This window comes from Schistocerca cancellata, chromosome 1 (genome assembly GCF_023864275.1).
Source record: "Schistocerca cancellata isolate TAMUIC-IGC-003103 chromosome 1, iqSchCanc2.1, whole genome shotgun sequence".
NCBI lineage: Eukaryota > Metazoa > Arthropoda > Insecta > Orthoptera > Acrididae > Schistocerca > Schistocerca cancellata.
The window spans coordinates 83,047,697-83,067,794 of NC_064626.1; the positions used below are offsets into that span (position 1 = coordinate 83,047,697).

Here is a 20,098-nt window from a genome sequence, read left to right on the forward strand (position 1 = left end):
CTCAAAGTTTCATCTTTACTGTGAGTTGCAGTCTATCCTTTCCATCATACTGTTAACCTTGTACAAACTTAACCAAATCCAAAAGTATGTTAATTCCTGTAGATAAACAGTAAATACTTGACAGCTGACTGTTTAAAAGAAATATATATTTATAACATGAAATATTTCTAACTGCTCCGTCTGTTCTTTTCTTTTCTTTTTGTGGCAGAGAATAAGTAAACAGCCTTCTCTGTTCACAAAAATCAGGATTTAGTTATTTGGTTATACTATCAGAATTAAATCATAACACTTGTAGAACTCTAATAGGGTGTCAAAGTCACTCCGTCTTTATTGTTGATTACATAGAACATTCTATATCACAGCCTACATAACATGACCATTAGCACTTGTTAAAACTGATGTAACATTAATGCTAAATTATTTTCAGCTGCAAATAGTAAAATGATTAATACTACTTCATGCCCATAGTAGAATACTTCACACACATCCTGAATAATGCTAAATGAACTAGCACAGCAGGCACCAGACAACCATCAATGTGTCCTGTCACTTACATCACACATCACGTTTCCAACAAACAGATTTGTTAAGGACCATCTGACTAGGAAGCCTGGATCCTCTTTGAGTTTGTCACTTTGATACAGAAGGAATAAGATCAGTTAAATGTCAAATCCTACAAAAAATTTTAAGTTATAATGATATCAATTTGGTTGCCAAACAAGAGATAAGGGCTGAATCTGAAGAAAACCTTATCTCAAGGGGCAAAATATCTAGCTTTGATTTGCTGGCTGCCACATGAAATTTTTAAAAAGCTGACTGGGAGGCATTCTCTGTCAACTTAGTAAATGCACAGGACAGATACCACCAACTGAGTCAATTATCAGTATAGTCAAAAATGTCATTCCAGAGCCTACCAGAAGAAATACATCTCCAGCTGGATTGTCAAATGCAAGAAGTTGCATGAAGAATTCCAGGAAAGCAGAGACAACTTGAAAACACTGAAACAGCAAGATGCAAAATGTTGGGTGAGACCATTGAAGGCTTGGATTTCAGAAAGTCTAGTAGGCTTGGTCCTTACTGAGGATGTTAGGGGTTGGTAGCCCACTGGAATTTGTATGAGACACTGTATAACCAAATCAAGTTGCTAATCATATTGTGTCAAACTCAAGAGCTCAACCAGATCGAGAGCATTCAGTTAAGGTTAAGAAAGATCTGAAAACCCTCAGAACTGGGCAATTCCATGAAAAGTAAAGGTTTTATTGTGTCTGTAACACTTCCTGCTCCTTTATTTAGTGGCAAATCAACACAGCATGCATCATCAAACCTTCGCTTTATATTGCTCTTATTCAAGTCTATGTGAATTTTCATTTTCATGTCAATACTTCAGTTTCTGTTGTACAAAATGCTAACATCTGTAACCATGGAATGAACTAACAGCTAATTAGGAAAAGCCCCTGGTTTCAATGGTATCCATACAAAATCCTCATACATTTCAGTAACAATACATGAAAGTGCTCCCATATTTTTCACAGGTATTTTGCAGACAGGCAATGTTGCCTATCAACTCAAGCAAACAAGGATCATCACTATCTTAAAACCAGGAACAACAAATGACTCCCTGCAAAGCTATAGATTAACTGCACTACTCTGTATGATTTACAAACTTTTGGAAAGATTATTCTGTAACAGAATCAGACATAAAATACTGAAACATATCTGAACTGAACAGGCAGGATTTTGCTCTAATTGAAATTGCTAGGATCAAGTTTTTTCTCTTATTAATTACGTTCATAGATGCAGGCTACCAAAAACAACTGAAAACATCAGCTGTGTTTATTGATCTTACAGCAGCATACGACGCAGTCTGGAGACAGGGCATGATATTAAAACTCATGGTCAATTCCATTCTTTCTAATAAAAGCTTCCAAGTGCTGATGGGTAACAGGCAAGCACGCAACAGAAGCTAAACATTGGCTTTCCACAGGGATCTGTTCTGCCTCCCCTGTTATTCACCCTTCATGTAGCTAATATGCCTGAAACATCCTCACTAAAGTTTGGAGATGCCGACAACTGGGCCCTGGCAGTAAGTTTTAAAGATATAGAGGCCACTGAGGATATCTTGACAAAGGGCTTAAAAGTTACTGGGAAACACTGTTGCTGTTGGAGATTACAACCAAGGCCACAAAGACAGAATTCTTTACATCCCATCTCGACAGCAAGTTAGCCAATGGAGAACTCAGTTTCCTCTCACAAATCAAACTACTGTTTCACAAACGAAATGCAAAATATCTAGAAGTCACTCTAGATAGTTCACTGATCTTCAAGAATCATCTGTCAAACACATTTGCCAAAATTAGAACTAACAACATGTTTGCAGAATCGTGCTAACACTTCATGGGGATCCTCAAGCACCACACTGCAGACTTCTGCATTTGGCCTAGTCTATCTGGTAGTGGAATACTGAGTGCCAGTGTGACTTAACAGAACTCATACTAGTTGCATCTATTTTCAACTAAATCGAACTATGCACCTACAAGCACAATACAGGTGACCCCGGCCTATTTACTTACAGCACAAAGTAATACAGCTCTTCTCTGCCTGTGATGAGAGAAATCATTCCTACAGCACTCAAAAAGTTCAGGAATAACCCTCCTGTACAAATCCATCAAGACATCCCAGACAGAGAGAGAACTGGATGTGCTCTAGATATCCACCCTTCACGAGTGCTACAGTTCTGGATGAAAAATAGATTCATCGTGGATTGCTGGGAAGTGGAATGAACCTAACCATACCACATCGATTTGACAAGCCTCACAAAACCTGGCCAACCCTAAATACGAGGGCCATCCAGAAAGTAACAGAAGTTTTTGGCTATTGTGGCAGTGGGCAGGGCTACAGTCACTATCTTGGTCCGATTACTTTCCTACATTTAGTATGCTTACAGCGGTGATCGTGTGTGATCTGTGTCTCTGCTACTTCACTTTCTGTGGTGTGTTAAAATGCACACTGCAATAGAAAATCCTGCAACTTGTGAGGTGCATTCTGTGTTTAAATTTTTGTTAGCAAAAAACAGCAAGCCAAGTGAAAATTGTCCAACCTGAAATTAAGTGGCAATACAAAAATGAGTTGGGGAAAACTTTGTAAATGTTTTTTCAGGACATGCACATCCACAGATGGTCAATTATATGCAAGAGCTCCTGTGGGGTTTTGGATGACCCCTTCTTCGCAGCAACGAAGATACAGCTTACTACACAATACTTTGATACTGATGCTGAACTGCACACTGGTATAATCCAGTGGCTGCAATCACACGTGGCAAATTTTTACAGAGACGATACTGAAAAACTTACCACAGTATGATAAGTGTCTCAGTTTCAGTGGCGATTATGTAAAAAAGTAGCTGAAGAGTGTACCTTTAACGTGTATGTAATAAAATTTGGTTTGTTCACATTGTAATTGTTTTATTTTAAAACAGACAACCGTTGCAGAATACAAATTTCTCCCAAGTGTGACTGTGGAGCTGCTATGCAAACCGTCAAACATAATATTTGATCGCCCACTGACAGACTTCACTTGTGACCACTCCATGCTACTGGAAAGATAGTAGAATATACCATCAATATGGATATCCAGCTGCAGTTGTGTTCCCACATATTTTTTGGTTTTATATCTTTATTTATGTGACCCACATGTTTTATGTGCATACTTAATGTGTGTATTGTAGACTATTTATATGTAATTATTTCATGTGATTTACAATGGCGTACACTAAATAAGCAAAAAAAGAACCCAACTGAATTTAAGTTCATATAATATAATATCTGGAAATGGTACTGCTATTAGTTAAGTAGGGAAAATGCTTACTCTTCACAATTGTATTTAACCACTGTCTACTGCTTTACAAAATATAAATGTTGTTCTGTGACACAGTAAAAGAACTACTGAATGCAGCAAAACATTTGATTTCGATTCTCTTCAACATTTACCACGCATGCATCCGCGCGCATGCACACAGGCACACGCTTTTTGTAAAGTGACAAGATGCAAGTAAAATATCAAACACCTCAAAAATTTCTCCATATATTAAATTAAAATGCAGACACAGTATACAAATTAATTTTATTCTTGTGAAAATTTTATGCTTTTAATTTCAACACTCATTATTTACAGATTACATACACATATAAACAAATATAGCCAGTGGCAGATACTTAATGTAACAATGAATACAATTCATTTGTAAAATATGTTTTTGACACAAAAATTCTTTGTACATTAACAATGGATACTTTCTAACATTGCAGTTCTATCTTTTTACACTCTCAAAATTAGATTCAGTACTACTTTCATTAACATCACTCTGTCCTTCAACCAATGTCATGATGATATCACTTTTGTCACTATACACTTTAAGTTCAGACTGTGGCACTACACTACTGATACTGCCTGTGTCCTCCATCTCTTTTACCTGCGAGGAATGATCATCTTCCTTGATACTAATACTGGACATGACTTCTTCAGTCTCAACAATGTTTCCTCCTTCACTACACAGGTCTGTCTCTGATGTTCGAAAGTCAAATTGTTTCACGTCACAACTGTCGGCTGAGGCAGTATCATCAGTATATTCCTGTTTATTGGGGCTAACAGCTTGTCCTGATGTAGCTGTCTCAAGTTGTACATTGTCAGTTACAAACACCGTACTTAGATGTTCCTGTGCACTCAGTTCAGTCTGATGAGTGCTGCCTACAATCACTGTTTCCACACTATGTGTAATCACTTCGTCATCAACATCTTGCATAGGGGAAGAAGGCTCTTCAACAGTATTTTGCTCAGCAGGATCTGAATGTAAACTATTTACATTGTCCTTGAAGTCTTCCTTATCAACCTTGACACATTGCTTGTTACTGAGCGAATTCTCTGCCCTTTTTTCATTTTCTACTTCAATGAGTGACACATTACTGTTGGTAACTTCACTTTCAGGTACAGTAGTTGTGCTGGTAACACCTTCTCCGTTGTTGCTGGCAGGACTATCACTGTTCATATTACCACCCAACTCATCGCTTTTCCTGGAAATGTCACCACCACTGTCTGTGTTACCATTCTGTGCTGTGTCCCAAACATGTGTGTCTCTAATAGTATCGACACCTTCCATTTCAGTTTCCTTTACATTGTTACAAACTGGTTCAGAAATCTCATTTTCTGGTAGCAGCCAATTTCTTTCTGTCTCTGCCACTGTAAGTGTTTCTGGTGGATCAGAGTGACTAGCAGTATTTGTCCACACTGTCATTTCACTACTACCATCGGTGGTCGTGGGTGTATTGTCTGCTTGATGGAGCCAATGGGGATTCTCATTTACAAGTGTGACATTTGATTTCAACCACTCATTTCCATTTTCAGTTGTCTGAACAGGCTGCAGTTGTGCATCACTTTCCATTAGCACTGCAACACTTGCTGTAGTGGTTGAAATTGTTTCTACAGGATTAAGAGATTCTGGCAGCCATTGAGACTGCTCCTTCAAGACTTCTAATTCATTTTCTTGAGTGCTTTGATCCTCATGTTCTTGACTTGGCTCTACAGTGTTTTCTGTGTGACAAGGGTCACCCCAATGTCGATCTCTACTATCCTCTACCATATCGTCACTTCCTTTCACAACGGTTTCAGCACTCTGCTTGGATGCAGATGGCCGAATCCTTTTGGGTAACATTATCAAACCCATTTCATCCAGTAAAGCCAACTGTTTTTGATATTTTTCTTCTGTGTCTTCATTACAGGAACTAGTTTCAGGCTCAACATCCATCTCCTCTGCACATATTTCAGAATCTGGATTTTCTGTAGTCAATTTCTTTAGACCTGCTTCATCCTGTTCTTGTTTATGACTTTCATTATTACTGACAACCATTAATGGACTATTTTCCAGCAATGGAACATCAGCTAAAGTTTTCACAAAAGCTGTATTCAAACTTCCTACATTCTTTTCCTCGGGCATATCAGTTTTGTCTTCTACATCCATAGGCTCATCATTAAAGTTTCCAAATATATCTCTCAGCTGCCTTGCCACTACATCATTACTGAAATTATTTTCTATTGAGACATCATGATGAACTGATATACTTTGTCTTCTTTCATTTGGGAAAGTCAGAAGGATATTTAGTGTCCCTTGCTCAACACTAGTCCCACTCTGCTGTTCATAAATAGCACTTGTACCTTTAGTTTCACTTAGGGTACTCGCCACAACAGTTTCTTTATTATGTACATTATCAATCTGTATTTCTGAAGAGGATTTAAATTTTTCTGGGGTTACTGGTTTCATTGTGGTAACGATGCCTGTGGTATGTAATTCTTCAATCATTGTTTCCACATAATCCTTCACTTCTTTTGTAGCTTGAACTTCTGGTGCTTCAGTGTGTGGAATGACCTCATTTTTGTTAGCTATTTCTCCATTACTTGTTTCTGCATTCTTGCTATCCAGTATTTTAAATCCTTTGGGCAGTAATGCATTGCAGAAATCACACCTATAACTACTTTGAATATGTCTCTGCAAATGGAAGAGGAACACTGACTTATGTTTACTTTCAAAGTTGCAGATTTTGCAGTGATAATTTTTCTTATCCTGCTCAGCATCAGTCTTTTTCTCAGGTACTCTGTCTACAAGTAGCGTTTGATTTTTCTTTATATCATCTGAATCACTTGGAGCCACCGTCTTATTCTGTAACGCAGCATCACCTGATGTATCCTGTAACAGAAAATATTGGTATTAGAAATATTCACATTTTTTTCATAGCTGGTGTCCTCAACTATAAAACAACTGCTATTAAAACAATGGAGGATACTAGCCAGTAAAATTATTATGATTAATGAAGGCTAGAAAATAATCTATACTTTAAAAAAGGAGAAAGAACACGATACAAAGATACAGAAAGAAAGGAAGAGTTGAGGCAGATCAGGCAGTAGGTTTGGGAAGTAACCTAGAAGCACCAATGGACTCTGTTCTGTGCTGCCTAAAGTTCAACATGAAATGAATGCTTTCCCAGGTGTCTATGATAGGGTACAATATACTTGGAATTGGTCTTTAACAGGATGTGTTGTGCGAGTTCATATGAAAGGTCTTTAATGTGGCAACAGACCAGGAGTAGCTCTGGCGTAAGTATGGAGGAACATAGTTTGCTCATTAGGTGGGCTGAGGGAAACCATTTTGAGAGAAGTGGGAAGAATTTTGGGAAAAATGTTGCCCATTTTAGGACATGATGAAAAATAGCCAAATCCCTGGCAGAGAATGTCATTAAAATTTTCCACTCAGTGGTGACATTTGTGATAAGGATGAGGGTTAATTCCTTTGCAACTGGTTTATGTAGGAGTTGGAAAATTCTGGAAACATGTGTATATGTGGGAAAGCTGTTTGTGAACTATGATGAACTGTGGCTGACTTAAGATTATCAGGATAATGGGTCATGATTGCTCATCACTGCACATACACCATCCGTGGGTGGCCAAAGAGTACGGAAGAGACAGAATATTGTGAAAGGTTTGGCTGCCAAATACTTGACAGTAATGGTTATGGTTGGAGTGCTTGATACTGACAGATGCTTCTTGGAACAACTGGGAAGGACTCATGAAAAGAACTGAACCAGACAAAGGTGTTAAAAGATATTGGGTGGCTTTGAAGGATTCTTCTAAATTGTCCACAGAAAGTTTGACATTGACAGTGCTATGAGTGTGCCATTGGCCATACCAGAGATTTGATGTGTATCATTCTCCATAGACTAAACACTGGCCCAAGAGCAAGTTCGACCACTAATTGAAGAATCCAATGCAGGCACAATGTGGTTTGACTGAAATGGTTGCTTCAACAAACCGAGCCAGCTTGATCCTCCTCACCCCATCCCTCAAAACAAGTCTCTGTGAATTATGTAGATGGAAATGGTCTTAACAACAGATTCTTTGATTTTTTCCCTATTATCTTCCTTGCCTTGATCTACGCTTGACACCCACACCCATCTCAACAACTATTTGGTATGTCTTCCTCTTTAATCCATTAATCAAAACTCTCTCCTTTCTTTTCATGGTCTCCTCCTTCCATTGTTATAACCCCACCCCCACCCCCCACTAACCCATTCCTCCACTTCGTGTGCCACACACAACTTGCCCACAAGAGCTTCCCCTACACGTTTTCTTACTTTTCTAATGCGCGCAGGAGGGGGGGATGCAGCTGCATGTGCATGTGCATTAGTTCTGATGGAGGATGGATATTGTCCAAAACGTCATCAATATCTTCAGTGTTGTTCATGTGCCTGACAACTGCTCAATACCTCAACTGTATAGTGCACTAAGTTGTTACCTGTACTCCTTCCATTATTACAATAAATCTCACTATGCAACTACAACAGGACTAACCTGCTGACACAGTAACAGCCAGTGCCACAGAACCAAAGTTACCTCAGGCCAGAGGCGTAATATGGTCAAGCACAGTAGAAGACAAGGCCTCTTAACATCGGTGCCCTGATTACTGCATGACCAAGCCATTGTACTGTTTTGAGTTATGTGACAGAAATCAACACTTTGCCACAATAACATATATATGCCTCATTTTTCGATATATGTATGCAGCCTGGCAGCCACCATCTAAAAGGAAAGCTACAATAACCTATGGGTCGATCAAGTCTGCAAGCTGCCACCGCCAGACTCTACTACTACTACTTCTTCTTGCAGCAGGCCTGCCAACTGTGCAAAGTCCATGCGGGCAACTTAGTGCCTAGTGACCAGTGGGCCTCCTGCAGGCCAACCATCAGACACTGCGCGCCTCCTACCTACAGTAGGCTTACAGTTCGAGCCTGGGACAGTGCAGCTGCTCACTCATTTTGCTGCGCAAGCAACTACCAAAGCTGCTTGCTTCCACTTGAATGTGTAGGCATTTTAGATGAAAGTCATCTCCCCCATGTTGGGACATCGGTGCCTTGGCGAACTATGTCCCGGACAGCAAGGCTGTCGCTCATCTGCACTGTGAACTGCTGCCACTGCTGTGGTCAGTGCCTTGGTGGAGTTGTTGCCAACACTGCTCCTTTATCCCACCATTGGTAATAATTCTGACAACCACCCATTGCCTCTTACCACTGTAGAGTTCACCCACCACATCCTTAGTTATAACAAATACCTGCCAATTTCACCTGCAGCAGCTAAAGTATGGATTTAGCAGATTTAGTACTAGCTAAACGTAGCCAGTCCCAGTTCCAAATGTAGGGTAAGGGTTGGTGATTGGAGACATGGCACCTTGAGGAAAACTTATGACACTTAGTGCCTCAATTTTAACAATGATACTCATAACTTATCCGCATAAAGGAAACATCTGCAAATAAAGTAGCTGCTTCAGGCACTAGTAAATATACGAACTATCTTATTACTGGATTCTGGAAGACAAAGTGTTACACAGTTTGGTGATGATCATTACGAGTTTAAAGGGACAAAAAATCTTTGTTACCAGTCCCTCATTGCACTTTAAATTCACATAAGGTGATGTGTGGAACAAGGAAAGGAGAACTGACAGCTCCAGAGTTTATGACGGTTGTCACAGTGTCAGTTTGCATGACAATAGCTCAAGTCAGATGATTAAAGTAAGATATCACCAAGGCAGCTAAAAGCTCAAATCTATACACCAAGAAGGGTAATCACAGAAATGGGGTGAGAAAATGAGAACTGTATGATCCTGAGACAGTCAGCTGAAACTGTTAGACACACATAAAAAGTTTAAAAACATGACACTACAGGGCAGAAATTAGTCCGAGGAGAAGAAGAAGAAGAAGCAGCAGCAGCAGCAGCAGCAGCAGCAGCAGCTAACAGGTAAGTCTGGTGTGGCCAATACACAGGTAGAATGGTATGATGGCATCCTTCCATGGCACCTGGAGGGAAGTATCCATGCCTTGGTGTTCTCAGCTTGTTGAGGGATGTGGCAGCCTGCTGTTCTATATTCTAGATTTTGAAAATTTGATGTCAACAGTTGTGAATGTAGGTCTGTGCCCTGTACTCTGAGTTCAAGTTTTGTCTCTTGTGGTTACTTCTTTTGTCAGTAAACTCATTTTGTGGAGTGCCCACACGGCTTAGTGTCCATATGAATTCAGACAGTGGTTCCAGAGCAGTGGAGATCAACTAATAGGTCTGGGATGTTGGTAACCAAAAGGTTTTTGTGGTAGTATTGAGAAATGCCTTGTAAGCAGCTCTTGGAGTCATTACAAACCAGTAAGTCCTTTGCGGTGGGAGTTTTAATGTGCTGCAGAGCCTGTGATATGACAACCAATTCTGCAGTGTATATATTGCATGCACTCTGCAGAGAACACTTCTTGGGTGCCTTTGTGAGCAGGAAAGGATAACCAACCCTGTCACTGACTTCTGACCCATTTGTGTAGATACTTGCCACATTAGGTAGTTTCGGAGTACCGATTGGAATCGACTTAGTCAAATGCATGGATTAGCATTTTATTTTCCTTAGGGCTACAAAGAGGTCTATCCAAATCGTAGGACTGGGTATATAGCACAGAGAAAGGGTGCCAAGGAGTGGTGTGTGTGTGTGTGTGTGTGTGTGTGTGTGTGTGTGTGTGTGTGTGGTGGGTGGGAGTGCTGAGTGGCAACTATTTGTAAACAGACAAGGTGGCAGTTGTTGCAAGGATTTTCGAATTGTATCCCAGCTGGTCTACCTAATTTTGGATGATTCGCAAATAGTTTTTAATCCAAGATGAAATGTGGGTTATTTAATGGACAGACAAAATATAATACTACAAATTTCATCTTATACCAATATGAGCTCATTTAAAGTCATACTGTTTTCAAACAAATACCTCTGTATTTTTAATACACATCTCTGATAAAAGAGTAAAGATATAATAAAAACACCGCTGTGCCTATCAGCAGAACTGGTATTTCCTCTTTTGGAGGTAATAACTGGCCAGCAATTCTGGCTAATAGTTGTATAGTTTCTTCAAGTGAATTTTCCTTTTGATACAATTAAGAATATAAAGCCTAATTGTAATAGCTTTTGATACAAACTACTTACAATGATGGTGTTCTTACCTTTTCAGGCACATTTATAGCAGGATCGTGCTTCTCCACAGGAACTGCAGGAAGAAAGAATAAAATTTCAAGAAACTGTCTCAGTTTTCAGAAAATAAACACAATTTAAAGAAATTTATGCTCAAGTATTTTTTGTTGTAGCTACCGAATTCAACGCACAATCAGCAAGACTTGTTAAGCCTGATTCTATGAACTACGGAGGCGAGTAATGGTTTAATCATAATTTTTATACACTACAGAATCTAATTAAAGGGTCACTTATTTGAAACCCGTCATTTTCTCCCATTGTGACTGAAATATAAAACTTAGCTCGATGATGCCTGCCTCCTTCCTCTGTAATTGTACAGAAGCTCAGTGTCTGGCAATGCTCCTGGGCCACCATGCAATTAAACTCAAACAATCTGTTTGGAAAAATTTGGCAGTAGCAATTTTTGGAGGATAGTTTGCCTGTGTGTGAGACTTGAGGTGGGTTAATGATGCCACACTGGCACCACAATTTTGCTAAATGCTCCCACAAATGTCACACCACAGTAAGGCTTTCGCACTTCCGCTTACCCCTCTCAACACCACTGCGATCGATGTCAACTTGGACGTGCCACACCATGGGAAGGTCATTGCACCTCCCCTTACCCAATGATGCCTCTGCAACAGAGGTAAATGTGGACATGTCACACAGGGGGAAGGCCATCACACTCCCCCTTACCCCTTGATGCATCTGTGATGAAGGTCAGAACCGTGATGCCCACACTCAAAATCCAGAGGTTTTCTTATGGGTGGATGAGGGAAACATTTCAGAAATACTGTTGCTCAGAATCTAAACAAGACCTTAAGAGGTGTCATAAGAGTGTGACTGAAACCATCCAGTCTCCTGGCTCATTCATTTTCACATATTTCGCGGCCAAAAATGACAGTTTGCGTTTTTGAAGTGCCCAGCGAAGGTGCGCAGGTACCAAGAGTGTTACTGAAGGGGAAGGGGTCTTACAGGGACCTCTTGCCATTTTGCCATTTTATTCACCTGCATGCCAATATCGCACCCTCCTGTGCACATGGTTCAAGAGGGTGTAAAAAAAGGAGGGGTGAAGAAACAGACACACTTTACCTTCCAATCATGTTCAAATTTTGTTGAATGGTTCCTAGTGGTTCCAATCTGTACACCAGAGCAAAAACTACAGTCACACCGTATTCCAAAGGGATGGGGTCATGTTAAATGGGGTTGTAGTCTCCACACTGTCCTTAGAGGAGGAATGAATCATCCAGGGAGTGCCAGGAGTGTGTAAAGTTTCTCAAGAACAAAATCCTGTTGCACATTATGTTGTCTATGAAATGTTTTCGTCAGCCACCCATTAGAAAATTCACGAGATTTCCACACTGCGTGCCGTGGTTCCGACCTCCATTGCACAGGCATCAAGGGAATGGATGGAATGTAGGTAAAGGGTTGTGTGATGAACTTCCCATAGTGTTACATGCCTACGGATACACTGCGCAGAATTTTGGTGAAATGTGGTGCCAATATGCCATAATTAACCCACCTTACATCTCACAGGAACTTATGAGGTCGGGGCTTTTTTTCTTTTTTAACATGTCGATACCATGGCTCTTTAAGCATCACTAAGCCTGAAGGTGATGTCCAGGGGGCCACTCTTCTACACCATTGCAGAAGAAGGTTGTAGGCATCCCTGAGCCAAATTTAGAATTTCTGTGTTGCTATGGTCGAAAATGGCAGGGTGCAAAAAAGTGATTCTTTAATTTTGTTGCGCAGTGTCTAAAAGCAACAGAAAGTTCAGGTTGTAATAACAATAATATGGAAAGGATAGATTGCTACTCACCACTAAGGAGCACTTACGAAGGCCCGACTGGGTCTGATGTGGGCACCAATCTGGGCGGAGGCATGTCGCCGTCCAAAACCAAACCAAGCAGCTGCTGCTCACATCTGATACAGCCGCAGTCAGGCCTTAGCTCCTGGAGACAGGAGCCATGTGTGTGCGTGCGCAAGTTGTGTGAATGTGCTTTGTCCAAAAGGTTAAATATTTCTAGTATTCATTTCATTATGCCTTTCTGTGGCTCAACACTGCCTATGTGATTAGCAGCAGTCCTTTCCATATTTTGTAATGTTTATATAACATATAATAGGAAGTTGCCTTTCATTAGGAATGTGGGTGCAATCAACGACAGTGATACGACTTTCAAAGCACAGCAATGTCCCCCTTTTCTTTCAGGTTTTATTAGGCAAATCTGGATTTCAGCTAGTGCCTAGCCAATATCAGTGCTTTATATCATGTTTTAGTACATTAGTCGCCTGTTGTTCAGACTTCTGTCACAGTTCATTCAAGACTTAGTCTATGAAATAGAGCACTGACAGTGCCTAGGCACTAGCTGAAATCTAGATTCGCCAAATAAAACCTGAAAGAAAAGGGTGACTGCTGTGTTCTATCATTTCAGATAAATTATGAATTTATTCAGAAATGAAAGATTAAAGCTTTACATTAAATTTTCATGTGTTATTGGTAATGTACTTCAGAGGTTTCTTCCACAATAACAAAACAATACAAACAGAAGAAAAATGGGAAACTATCCACACACTGCTGTCAAAAATATTAACATAAACAAATAAAATAGATGGGATCATTACAACATTCTCTCTACTGTAAGAACATAAAAGGTTCGTCACAATCACCATATCAGAATCCTCAGCACAGTTGCCATAAACAACTCGCTCAACTAGAATAATTGCATGGTTCTCCCCCTTTTCCCAATTTTATGCTGAAATCCTTGAAAATTAGTTTCAACACTTCCTGTTAGCAAGCAATATTAAACAAACTGACCATATACACAAAAAAACCAAATACTGTGACTCACTTATGGAGTTTTTGCTGCGATCTTCTATACTGGCGAGAACAGCTTCTGGCATACGGTTATCACCTTGCACGTAACCAAAACCAAACGTCCGTCGCATACAATTCAGAATTGATTTTGTGAGCATACTATGCTCCACTTCAATTCGATCCATGTAGTTCAGCAGACGACAGCAGCCATGGCAAAGTACTCCATCTTCATCAACAATGAGATCCAGCTCTGCTCCTACAACTCTACCAAGTTTTTGGTGGAGTTGGATTTTTGTAGTGTTTGTAACTGCTGTGAGGGGCGATCCTGTTGATCCAGCGGCTTTGCTGCACACAAAGCATTTCCCCCCGGGTGTGATAACTGCTGGAGGTGGCCCAGGTCCTTCTAACTGCGAGAACAAGCAAATTGATATCTGTGGTAAATGTTTTGCAAAACTAATTTATGTTACACTAGACTACAATACTGCATACTCTAAAAGGAGCAACTAGAACCAAATTGTACAATCATCTTGAGTTTCTATTGAGTCAAGCTATCAAACTAACATCTGTAAATGCCAATTAAATGGGCCAGCCAAAAGGATAAACTTTTAGAAGCCACAGGGAATCACAAACAGCAATAAATTAGGAAAACAGCTAATACGAAAGTTGTTTATGTCGATATCGGAGTAGAGGAGCACTAGCCCACATAATCTAGTCACTGTCATTTGCCAACAATATACATGCACAGCAGCCATCTGTGAAGTTGAGAATAGGATTGTATTTGGCATTGTGAAGGCAGACACACGGAATAAATACTCACTTGGTCGAATGACACCAAGATGTCATTTACCTAATGCACTGCAATGGAGGTTCATTGTCAAATGGAAGGTGATCAGTTAAAGTTTACCAAGTTGAGAGGTACCCCTGTTCAAAAGTCTAAATACAAATAAAAAATGTTTTTGAAATAATGAGATGAGTCCGTTCTATCACCCACCATTATCACTTACCTTAGAAACTTTGAATTTGTGTACAATCAGTGTTTGAAGATCAATGACTCTAAACACTACAGAAACATGTTGCTAAAGAAAGAATTCCCTGTAGCAAAGTATTGTGACCAGTAGATTCACATGAGTCATAAATATGGTACTATTTGGCAAAAAGCTAAACACCAGCATGAACAATATGTGTTAACACATGCAATATGTATGGGGGGCACTTCCCTATTTTGTAAAAAAACATTACACACAATTTATCAGGTTGAAATAATTTTATTGATATTGCACATGGCTTCTGTTACTTTTTTACTTAGCTGTCATGTTTTTTCCATGCAGGTTTGGTAAAGCAACATATTTTTTCCAAACCAGTAGTGCACCAGGTCAGGTCTTGTGCTCGTAACCAGTTCACCATTGATGTTAAGGCCTTACCTCACATATGCCCTTTGAACTAGAACATCTGAAAAGGTCAGGGGAATACAGAGTATATGGGAACATTTTCCAGTGTTAATCTTCTGAGCTCCATCTGGGCCATTCAAGCTGAATGTGACGAACGAAGAGAACTTTGTGAGGCAAAAATTGAAGTCATCTTCTTTTGACACCACCTCACAGATTCCTCAACACAAGCACAGGTATAACGCTGGTTGGAACAGAACTTGGCTCGCATTATCGAAAAGGTTGGAAAAAACATGGCACCTATGTAGAAAATTAACAGAACATTGTAAAATGTCAAAATTATTTTAACATAACTGTGTCTATGTTCTTATAAAATAAGGAAACATACTTATTGGACACCCCCGTACATAGGGGTACTTTCCATAATAGAAGGTGCTGTGTTGTCATATGTTCCTCCCTTTTTTGCCATGAAAACATAAATGTGGAGTTTCAATGAAGTGATTAAAACAGGATAATGGGACAGGAGACATCCCTGCCAAGGCAACACATGGACAGGTTACATAATTTTCAGTAAGTACTCACTGCAGCAGGAAATATTAAAAGTCACAGTGATCTTTGAAACGAGCTCTTGTATTCTGCTGTATTTTAATCACTTTAGTGAAACTCAGCATTTAGGAAGAGACAACAATGTCTCCTCAAAAGTTTCTGCTGGAGCAGTATGTCATGATTTTATCCTTTAATGGGACAGTATTCAACTACCCGAGGCTCATCTTGTAGACAAATATTTTACATGAGAAACAATTTAGCACCAAGTTGGTCAGCTGGAGCAACCAATTTAAGTCCCCCCCCCCACACACACACTTTTATATCAGATTAGTGACATGCCCCACACACACACAAAAGTGTGTGTGTGTGTGTGTGTGTGTGTGTGTGTGTGTGTGTGTGTGTGTGTGTGTGTGTGGTGGGGGGGGGGGGGAACAACAACAATCAATGATGGGGTAAATTTGGTCAGACAGTGCAAGGCTATCACAGAGTAGAATCAGAACCCAGGAAAAGAGACGGGGGCTGATTAGAGAGAGAGAGAGAGAGAGAGAGAGAGAGAGAGAGAGAGAGAGAGAGAGAGAGAGAGGGGGGGGGGACATGAACAGAGAGACTCAAGAGATACTTGAGACTTGGCAGGAGAAAAAATCTAAACAGGAAGTTTCCATCTAAAGACTGTAACAGGGTGTATACGACCCGGGACAACCGGGAGATCCGGGAAAAACCCGGGAATTTTTTCATCCGGGAGAAAACCGGGAAAAACCCGGGAATTTTATAGAATTCCGGGAATTTTTCATTATTTTAGGTTTCAGTTAAATTTTTGCAATATTGACTGGTAAGAATCGATGCTCTAACAAAGGATATTACTCTATCCCGCTACTGCAGTATAATACTACAACAATAAAACGTGAACGAGAAAAAAATATGAAAATAAATCATAAATTGCAAAGGAAATGTGCCATATACAACAACAAAACACAGTGCTCATACAAACGTTTGCCAACAACAAAATGTGTCAAAGGTGTTAGGAAGACTATGCAATGCTTTATAACAACAATATGTCTCCGATGAGAGTGACGTCACAACGGTTTAACTAGATTCGTTATAGGAGTTACGAGCGGGCTCATGCGCATGCGCAGTTGAGTGGCGGGGCAAACCGATGTATCTGACCCGAATGACAATTACGGGGGTGGAGGGGGCGCCAAATTCATATTCTTGAGAAGAAAAAAATCATGTTTCACAAAGAGCCTAGCATCCAGCGCACGTTGGTCTACCGATTACTCATGATTTTGAAACGCATCCCTCTTGGTTTTTGAACGCACTCTGTAAGTTGATTTCTGAATGAATCATAAGTTAATTTTTGAATGCGTGCCTAGTGTACGTGATGTCTGTCAGGGCAATCGTCGTCGCATCTAGAAATAAACTTTCCTGCAAGCAAAAGGGGACCGGGTTATACGAGCTGAGCAGAGTAAAGCCGAACGAGTGAACGCCAACCGCTGTCTGATTATGTGGTTGATTGGGCTTGGAATGATCAGCTGTGCTATAATTACTAGCGAAATCCATAGAGTCAGACTACGAGAGTGGAAATAAACGACTAACAGGAATAACAGGTAAGAAAGATTACGATTATCTTCTCGGTGTATCCAAGAAAATGAAATGTTGTCAGAAAATTTTTGGCCAGATCGCTCCACTTGTAAGGGCCAGTTGTACAGCCCCCTTCTAGCAGCCGATTAACTTCTATTCTGGAAGTAGGGCGGAAAGTGGATTGTACGAACATAACAACGCCTAACCGGAGAATAATCAGGGATAACTAAGCCGATGATTCTGGCAGGGTTAGTGAAGTTAACCAGCGACTAAATTTTGACAAAGGCAGGAATAGTTCCAGAGTTAGTCATGACAAGATTGTTTGTTAGAACGAGGAACGGGGACATCACACCAATTAGGGAAGAATATGACGATTCCAAATTTAAGTAAAAATCTCGTACTACTACTTTTCGATCTCATGCTCGAGAAACTGGGGCGTATGAATGAAATGTGAAACTATTTTCTAACATTAAACTATTTGCTTGTAGTAGGCCTAATAGTCATTTTATGTTGGTCTTCGTGAATTATATTCTGTTGTGTTATAAAAATGACCATTTGTGCAAAAACAGTCTCGTTTATTTGGTATGTGTTACAATTTCTGCAGTGTTAGAAAGACCTATTTTGTTTTATCTAGCAGACAGCGACAAAATAAACGTAATCAGATTTGAGACACCACACCAGTCATGGGTAGTATTTGTATTAACAACTTACGCAGCATTAGACAACGATATTTCGGCCTCTTTTCTTTTATGACATAACGTAAGATCTTTTAATGTTTTACACATACGAACATACGGGCTTCCTGCATCATCGTAGCTGCCAAAGCGCGGTGGCGCCTCTTACCTGGCGCTCTCTGACGACTGCTGAAACGAACCTATTTCTAACAGGTCGCGGGAAAATATTGCGAATGGCTGTTTGAAAAACGTTACTTTCAAAGCAAATTTCCTCTTTCGCAAGTGGAACTATGTGTGAGAATGTGCGATGAATTCCTTAAATCACAGAGCGTTTGATGACGAGCGATTAGAAGTATTTAGAGCCCAGATCAGACAATCGTGTCGTTATTATGAGCAAATTGGTGTAGTGCTACGGGAAGCTCTCGCTCCTCTGCGGTAGCTAATTAATTTGTGGAAAACTTTGAGAACAAGTCACTGGACTCGGCTAAAAATTTTACTGGCACATTTGTGTGATGTATCTTAAAGTGTAACACGGGCAAGAAAAATCAACATTATATGTGAAAGCTTAGCTTCTGTTGCAGCTTATTAACCTTAGAGACCAATGTTGTACGTGAAAGCTTTCCTTTTCTTGTAGCAACACTATGTATATTAATTTAAAACATTAACTTTTCCTGTTTGTGTATCCGCGCTACTTAACAGTGATGTTGCTATTAGCGGACTACATCACATGTCCTACGCTCTGAATATCCGCTGTCATCGGCTGGCGGGATCACGCGACATGAGCAATGACTCGCTTACAAAAGCGTATCGTAATCTCGATAACATGGTTCGGAAAGTAACATGCGGTGTTTGGTGGGATTCGAATTTATACTTTCGTGATACGAAAATATACAGCGTACTTATTAAAAAAAACTGTCACTTAATAGCACGAAAAAAGTGTGTTTTCATCCGGGAGAAAGTGTATTTTTAACCGGGAAATCCGGGAAAAATCCGGGAATTTTTTTTCCTTGTCCACGTATACACCCTGTGTAAATAATACTGATTTTATGTGGTAGCACTTGCTGTCTTTCAGTGCACAGAATCTCCACTAATATTGTTGTTATGGTCTTAACTCTGAAGATATGTTTGGTGGAGCTCTCCATACTAGTCAATCCTGTGCAAATATCTTCATCTCTGCACAAGTACCACAACCTGCATTCATTGAACATGCTTACTGTATTCTTACCTTGGACTCCATCTACATTTTTTGCCCTCTCACACTTACTTCCACTACAAATTCAAAGCTATCTTCTTCTCGTCCGACTTGTCTATTGTCCAAGTTTCACTTCTGTACAAGGCTACACTCCAGACTATCACTACCAAAAAAGAAAACACCAACATGTGTCTAACACTTAAATTTATATCAGATTAGTGACATGCCCCAGATTTGTGCAGCACTAAGCGTCTACGGCGAGGCGACTTGTCTGCCATAATGGTAATATTGATTATGAGGCTCTGCATCATGTTATGATTTAAATTTAGTGAACAATGTTAGGTAGCACAATATCATAACTTTCATATAACAAACAATATTGGCAGTGCATGCTCAGAAACTTTTTGTGAGGTACAAATGTTACCTATTCCATATTTAATTGGCATTTAAAATGACATCTCATGGCAATGATGGGAGGTGCAAGCTCCTGTGTGAGCTTTCTTGTACTTCCCAAAGTGATGCTGGTGCAGAGTGCCCTCTGGTGTGTAGCAAAGTAAAGTACCACATGCCATGCAATAATGTGTGTGGATGATTCCAAGGAGAGCTGCCGTTTACTGCTTGACCTCAATGTCACTGTTCTCACACTGGCTTCATTCATTACAATTCACTCAATTTATATGAAATATTTATAATTCATATACACAAACCTTCCTGGTAAGTAAATCTACTGAGTAGTGAAAACTGTATCAAGATCCCTACAATCATTCCAGATAATAGCACAAACATACAGACAGAACTGTGGAGGGAATTCAATTTATACGTATATAGAAGAAGAAGAAGAAGAAG

General features: G+C 39.9%; 1 protein-coding gene across 8 annotated transcripts in view; it reads right to left on the minus strand.

Annotated features, from left to right (window-relative positions):
* Positions 1 to 4,112: 4,112 nt before the first annotated feature.
* Positions 4,113 to 20,098, minus strand: part of LOC126165881 (uncharacterized) — a 56,375-nt gene continuing 40,389 nt past the window's right edge. For all 8 annotated transcript variants that reach the window (XM_049920363.1, XM_049920358.1, XM_049920362.1 and 5 more), the window contains 3 exons: positions 13,912 to 14,284; positions 11,056 to 11,099; positions 4,113 to 6,733 (listed from right to left, as the gene is read on the minus strand). In XM_049920363.1, coding sequence (XP_049776320.1) covers positions 4,307 to 6,733; positions 11,056 to 11,099; positions 13,912 to 14,284 — 2,844 coding nt within the window. In that variant the 3' untranslated portion in view covers positions 4,113 to 4,306. The remainder of the gene's footprint in view (positions 6,734 to 11,055; positions 11,100 to 13,911; positions 14,285 to 20,098) is intronic.